The sequence below is a fragment of the Lemur catta genome, chromosome 6 (genome assembly GCF_020740605.2).
Source record: "Lemur catta isolate mLemCat1 chromosome 6, mLemCat1.pri, whole genome shotgun sequence".
In the NCBI taxonomy this organism is placed as follows: domain Eukaryota; kingdom Metazoa; phylum Chordata; class Mammalia; order Primates; family Lemuridae; genus Lemur; species Lemur catta.
In genome coordinates, this window is record NC_059133.1 from 25,108,347 (window position 1) to 25,115,962 (window position 7,616).

Sequence of the window (7,616 nt, forward strand, 5' to 3'; positions counted from 1 at the left end):
GAGATTATAGTGTGACATTTCCATAATTAACTTAATAGTGTTCGTTTTCTTGTGTATAGTTTGGAAAATAACATTGAACTAAGTAAAATAATAATTGCATGTTTGTTTTTGTCTGCAGCTAGAGCATGGACTAGGCTATATGCCATGAATAATATTTAAATCGATCCGATCATCAAGTGTGCATCACTTCTCCTGTTCTGCCAAGACTTCTTCCTTTTTTGTTTGCATTTAATGGACACAGTCTTAGAAACATTACAGAATAAAAGCCCAGACATCTTCAGTCCTTTGGTGATTAAATGCACATTAGCAAATCTATGTCTTGTCCTGATTCACTGTTGTAAAGCATGAGCAGAGGCTAGAAGTATCATCTGGAATGTTGCGAAACGTTTAAAAGCAGTGGCCCCTCTCTGCTTTTATTCGTTTCCCCCATCATGGTTTAAGTATAAAGCACTGTGAATGAAGATAGTTGTCAGGGTTAGCTGCAGGGGTGTGGGTGTTTTTCTTTATTTTATTTTATTTTTTTTTTTGAGAGGGGAGGTTGTTTTATTTTAATTTTATGAGCTCCTTTCCCCCTTTTTATGGTGATCTAATTGCATTGGTTAAAAGCAGCTAACCAGTTCTTTAGAATATGCTCTCTAGCCAAGTCTAACTTTATTTAGACGCTGTAGATGGACAAGCTTGATTGTTTGAACCAAAATGGGAACATTAAACAAACATCACAGCCCTCACTAATAACATTGTGACTTTGCTGTCGAGTGTAGATGCCCCCTTCAAAAAAAAGCTTGTGACCATTTTGTATGGCTTGTCTGGATACTTCTGTAAATCTTATGTTTTAGTAAAATATTTTTTGTTATTCTACTTTGCCTTTGTACAGTTTATTTTACTGTGTTTATTTCATTTCCCAATGTGACAATCGTATTTAAAAATTAAAACTCTGATGGAACATTCTGTTTTGGTCTTCACCATCTGACAAATTGAATAGCAAGAGGTGGATTTTGCCAGTTTCTTTTCACTGATGCAAATTTGTGTTAAGATATTAGTGAATGGAGGATTTGTAAACTGGCCCTGAGCATGCATAAAGCATCAGTATCTGACCTTTTTTTACCTCTTAGAAATTTGAAATAAATGTGTTTGTGTTGTCTGATTAGACGATCATTGGTGTCTTGCCACAATGTTTGAAAATTACTGTACAGGACAGTCTTAACAAAGAAAGCAGTTGTGACCGACATGTAAGGACTTTCACATGTGCCACATTTTTGCCTCAAATTTGGGTTATGACCTTTTTCTTGGTTCTTGTCTGAAAATTTCATGTGTAACCATTCGTGTGTGTTACGAGGAAAGACCGAGCTGATAAGTCATTTGGGGTTTGCTGAGGCATTTGCGCGTCTTCCTTATAAACCTGATGAGCAAATCTCAAGCAACCGGCTTGCCTAAGTGTATCAGAAAGGTTTCTTCCTTTGAGAGCGTCAAATCCTCAGTTAATGATTCTTGCTTTCATCTCTCTAGCATTTTCTGCGGGAGCTCCTTTTATTCTTTAATTTGGTATTCAGTAATTTTTTTCTTCATTGACAGAGTTCCTCCCTTCATGAAACTGTTCTTTCCCACCTCTCTCCTTATCTAAATCCTGATTCTTGTTATTTTAAAGTCATAGATGCAGCCAGTCATAAATGTGTAAATGTTAACCTTCAGGTTGGAACCTTTGTCTCTTGCAGTTTAAGGTAACGGATATTGTAGCCCATCTGAATTTTCCTCATTCTTATTCTCGTAATTCTGGAGTTTCTTCAGAATGTGGTGTATTTTATTGTGCTCCTATGTAAGATGAAGAATTATCTATTAAAATTACATTTTCAACATACAAAAGCTTTTGATGACTGGTAACTGGTATCCTTTCAAATAAATGCATTGCTTGGTAACAAATGTTAGTTTAATTCAGAATAAAATTGTTAATAACCCTAATATTGTAAATTTTAAAACTAATAACAGCAATTGCCATTTATAATAATTCTTAAAGGGCCAAGCTAAGGAAACGGAATCTTACTCTAAAAAATGAATGAACCACACCAGACTTCAAGCAGTTAAATAAAGATCAACATTATTTACTGTAAGTAGCGTTGCTCATGGTTATATCTAGTATCACATAGTGATTTACAAGCTATGAAATTCCAGATTGAGGTGGGGCGAGGTGGCTCACGCCTAAATTCTAGCACTCTGGGAGGCCAAGGCGGGAGTATTGCTTGAGCTTAGGAGTTTGAGACCAACCTGAACAAGAGCGAGACCCCCATCTCTACAAAAAATTGAAAAATTAGCCTGGTGTAGTGGGACAAGCCTGTAGTCCCAGCTACTCAGAAGTCTGAGAGACAGGAGGATCGCTTGAGCCCAGGATTTTGAGGTTGTAGTGAGATATGATGATGCCATTGCACTCTAGCCTGGGAGACAGAATGAGACTGTCTGAAAAAAAAAAAAAAGAGAGAGAAAAGAAATTTCAGATTGAAATCTATTGCACACACCACCAAAATATGTCTAATTGATGTCTACTGAGTTACAAGTTTTAGAAGTACAGAAATGGAATAAACCCATGTTTCAAATGCAGTGAATTCCTAATTTCGTGGCATCACAATTCCTTTGCAGTTTTGATATGGGTCCTCATTGTTTTGATAAGACTCCCTTTTTCAACCAGTGGGTTGACTGAGCTTTGTTAGGACTCACAGCAGAGGTTGGAAACTGGCAGCTTCATTTGGCCTGTGGCCCTGTTTGCCTGGATCCATACACTGTGGTTGGTTAAAACATTTGAATTTCATGCCGGTATTTTTAAAAATTGGGAGTTTCATGTTGAAATTCGTAATTCTGGTAACTTTTCAATGATCTGAGGATCTGGCAGCAGTGAATCTGACTCACCTTTCTGCATGGGAGGAGCTGAGTAGCAGCTACCCTAAGAGCCATGTCGTTTTTCCTCTTACCCAGTTACTTGCCAGTTGGCTGGAGTCCCTTACCAGCCCACCTACCCTTGTAAGCCTTTGATTTTGTAGTCCGTGAGCTAAAGGAAATAATTTATTTTTCAAATAAAAGTGTTTAATATGTATCTACTACTTGTTGGGGATGATTAGATAAATGAATGGCATGGGGCTTTCTCTTGGGGACTTTATAGTCTGATGGGGCAGAGGGCACACAAAGGAAGTACTTGGAGAGGCTACTCTGGATTCAAGCCAGATGAACCCTTCCAGGCACAGGGAACAAGCAGCATGTGCAAAGCCCTAGGAGAGAAGAAAAGAATCTGAACATGTTGATAGGTGGCTTCTTGAGTATCAACTCTGCCCATTCGAGGGCTGTTACGAAATCCTGAGGTGCTGATGTGAGCTTTATGTTTTTTGATTATTTTGTTTTGTTGTAGTCTGCTGTGATTTGCTTCCACAGATCACAAAGTTACCCTCAAGTCTCAGAGGCTACCTAATAATATCTTAGATCTGAAGTACAATCACCTCTTGTTATCCATGAAGGACTGGTTCCAGGACCTCCCTTGGATATCAAAATCTGCAGATGCTCAAGTCTCTGATATAAATAGTGTAATATTTGCATATAACCTATGCATATCCTCCTGTATAATTTAAATCATGTCTAGATTGCTTACAATACCTAATACGATGTAAATGCTATGTAAATAGTTGTTACACTGTATTGTTTAGGGAATCATGACCCAAAAAAAAGTACATGTTTAGTTTTTTTCCCAAGTATTTGCTATCTGTGGTGGGTTGAATCCACAGATGCCAGAACCTGTAGGTAAGGAGGGCCAACTGTATGTGGCAGTGGTCCCCAACCTTTTTGGCACCAGAGAGGGGGAGGTGGAGCTCAGGCTGTATGTGAGCTATGGGGAGCAGCTGTAAATAAAGCTTCACTGGCTTGTCTGCCTCCCCTGCCTAAGTTTCAGGGAAGACAATTTTTCCATGAATCGGGGGAGGGAGCGAGGTGGAGCTCTGCTGCCTGGTCCCTAACAGGTCACGAACTGTTACCACTCTGTGGCCCAGGGGTTGGGGACCACAGGTATATAGAACTTAAACCTTGCTCTAGACCAAGAGTGTCGTTGTAAAACAATCTCAGAAGTAGCATTTAAAAATAAGATTAAATACAAGTCTATATAAATAAAAACCACAGGTGCAGTGGTTTAGCCTTGTTTTAAGGAGAATGGGAAAGGAAATCTGGTGTCCTACAAGACATTATAAACACAGTTAACTGAGCAGAATGAAATGGTGCAATGGAATGATAGGAATTGATTTTATTTTTCTATTTAATGGTTTAGGAATCTTTTGGCTACTCTGTCCACATCAGGTTTTGTTACAGTAGCAAAGGTTTAAAGATGCAACCTTATCTAGAAAAGCTGCCCCCCCCCAAAAGGTAAAATACCATAATAGGGCACCTAATTCATCAGTCCATTTGAAAAATATATTATTTCATTGAAAATGTGTACTTTTGAGTTGGGGGCAACATTTATTTAGCTCTTTAGCATGCTGCCTATCTTGAGGGGTTATATGAGAGTAACAAAAGCAAACCATGTTGAGTGTAACAATTTGAGAGAGGTATAAATAAAAATCTAATCCACCACCTGGACTGCTGATACTTTGTCTGGTTCCTCATGTGTACGCTCACCCCTGTGCTAGTTACCATTTCAACATCGAGGTTGGAAATTGGATTTGTTCCAAGAGTTGGCTTTGCTCTAGCTTTATGGTACACATTGGGCAGGATCCCACTGGCTGCCAAACTGGGAGCTGGATTAAAATTGTTCCTATTAAGTGTGGTCTGTTTCAACTGCTCACTTCTGCCAGTGAGGTGAGAAAGCACCCACAGACAATTTACAAACAAATGGGCATACTGTGTTCTGTTACTTCTCACCTGTCAGAAATATTTTCAACCACCTAAAATGTAAAAAGCATGCTGAGCTTGTGAGCTGGATTGGGCCTGTAGGCTATAGTTCCCCACCCTCTCCTTTGGCAGAAATTTCTGCTCTTGTTAGTACCAAATGAGTGTCCCCTCCCCACCCTCTCAAAAGTAATACCTTACTGTCACTCAGATAAGGATTAGAGAAAAAGTTTGTGGTAATTTTGCTTTTTCCCTTTCTTAATATATACATATTTTGGTAAATTATGTACAAATTGAGCATATAGCAAGTCCAATTTTTTTCACATTGATAATTTCTCAAAACATTTTTAGAACCCGTCCTTTTTAAAAAATCTGAGATTTGCACAAGCTCCTTTTTAAGAAGTGACTTTTGTTAAGCCTTTTCAGTGTATGCAAATATGTGCACAAAACAAAGTGCTGTATACAGTGTTCTTTTTCAATCATACTCATAATTTAGTCCCATATGTACATAAAATTGATACCAGTTTCATAAATTCTACAGCACATATCTCTGACCATATTTTGCTTGTGCAACTTGTCCAAGCATTTGTTGACTAGATTCCCAGAAGTGGAATTGTAATGAAAGGGTTATACATGCATTTTAAATGTTGACAGGTCAAACTCAGTTGCTCTCCAAAAGGCTGTGTCAGTTTACACATCATTTTTACCTGAATATAATGACTATAATATTCTATTATATGGGTATATTACAAGTCAACCATTACCCTTTTGCTGGTGGGCATTTTATTTCCTTGGCTTCCATTCTAGTGTTTATGTTGGTACATAAACTTTTGTCCACATTCCTGTGGGTATGTGGAATTCCTAGTATAATTACTTGGTCAATATGATGAAATACAATGATTTCCAAATAAATGTGGCTACAATAAAGTATTTCACTAACTTATTAAGGAATGAACGAGTAAAAATGGAGAAAACTGGGAAGAACTGCCATACTTTATTAATGTCTGATACTGTTGTTTGATAAGCACCGAGAATATGACTGGAGAGAGTGGTAATTCACCTATTTTTGGGAGGTGTTTTGTCAGATGTTACAAAATGCAGAAGTGTAACTTTAGGGATGGTAATTTGTTCAAATCACATCAAAGTGGAGGAATTAGACTAGTTCCTGACAAAAAGACCTGGAACCTTTGGGTGTTTCAGTCTTGCTATGTTTTGCTAAGGTAGGCCTTAGGGGCCTTCTCATCTTTCAGCTAGAATTTAGCCAGTGGCACCAGTCAGGAAGGTCTTAAAAATGAGGAGATAAAGTAGCATCAGGGATGAGACTACCTTTCAACCTTTTGCCATACAGCTCCATGTTAAATGTTGCTGAGTATTTGGTAGAGGGTGATAATTTTTAAAGAATTTTTTTTTAATGGTGTAAGTCTGTATAATAAAAACCTATAGGCCAAGCATGGTGGCTCACGCCTGTAATCCTAGCACTCTGGGAGGCCAAGGCCAGAGGATGGCTCGAGGTCAGGTGTTCGAGATCAGCCTGAACAAGAGCGAGACCCTGCCTCTACTAAAAAAAATAGAAATTATCTGAAAAACTAAAAATATATATATATAAAAAAAAATTAGCCAGGCATGGTGGCACATGCCCATAGTCCCAGCTCCTTGGGAGGCTGAGGCAGTAGGCTCGCTTAAGTCCAGGAGTTTGAGGTTGCTGTGAGCTAGGCTGACGCCCCGGCACTGTATCCTGGGCCACAGAGTGTGACTGTCTCAAACAAACAAACAAAAAAACAAAACCCTATAACCTTGAAAGGTACTTAAGGATGCAAAAACAAAGATCTACATGCATCACACGTCTGCCTACCCCACAAGAATATGTGCTCCTTGAGGGCGGAAACTTGTTCTGTGCTGTTATCACCAATACTAGGTGTAAAGATGACTGTGGTTTATTGTGCAGCTGCTGTTAAAGGTTGCATAAGAATTTATGGAACTTGGTTGGAATTTGGTTGGAAACTTCATTTAAGGTGGACTCACCTGCGTAGCAACATTGTAGCTACAACCAATTCATTATGTGTTTAGTGCTGTGTGACTGTCTAAAAAAATCCTGCTTCAAGAGACCTGCAGAGAATTCTTGTACTCCTAATTGAATTGGCATTTGAATAGGACTTTTACATGAAGATTCTAAAATTCATCTTGGGTAGAGTATTATTTTTGGAAAGTAATGGGGCTTGTGTGCCTAACTGGTTACCCTTTAAAACACAGCTGCAATAATTAAAGTGACAGTAGTGCATAAAGTATCTGCAACATATTAGAACAAAGTAATTCTATTAGTCAAGAGCTCTTGATCATTAAAATAATTGTAATACCTCATCAGGGAGGGGAAAAGAGCAATAAATAAGACAACCACATACTACAGCAGCTGTCCCCAACTTTTTGGGCACCAAAGACCAGTTTCGTGGAAGACAATTTTTCCACGTGGTGGGGGGAGGGGATGCAGAACGCAGGCAGTGATGCAAACGATGGGGAGTGACCGTAAATACTGTGCAGCATCAGGAGAGTACTGACTTAGTGGTGGGCAGTTCCTTTTAACCCAGTAATTCCACTAGTAATTATAAATTATCATAAATGAAGCATACAAATGTACTGCTCGTAAGAGATAGTGTGTATGATTATCAATGGGAGCGCAATAAAAGTACTTTAGAATGCCAGACAGGTTTTCACTTGGAGGATGAATGCAGTTAAGTTGAATGTTTGAACATGGTACAAAAGTAACCTATGGT

General features: G+C 38.6%; 1 protein-coding gene across 1 annotated transcript in view; it reads left to right on the plus strand.

Moving 5' to 3' along the window:
* UBE2N (ubiquitin conjugating enzyme E2 N) overlaps positions 1 to 858 on the plus strand; it is a 29,775-nt gene extending 28,917 nt beyond the window's left edge. Inside the window, exon 4 of the mRNA XM_045553246.1 lies at positions 119 to 858. Within this exon, the coding sequence (XP_045409202.1) occupies positions 119 to 159 (41 nt within the window). The 3' untranslated portion in view covers positions 160 to 858. The remainder of the gene's footprint in view (positions 1 to 118) is intronic.
* The last annotated feature ends 6,758 nt before the right edge of the window (positions 859 to 7,616 follow it).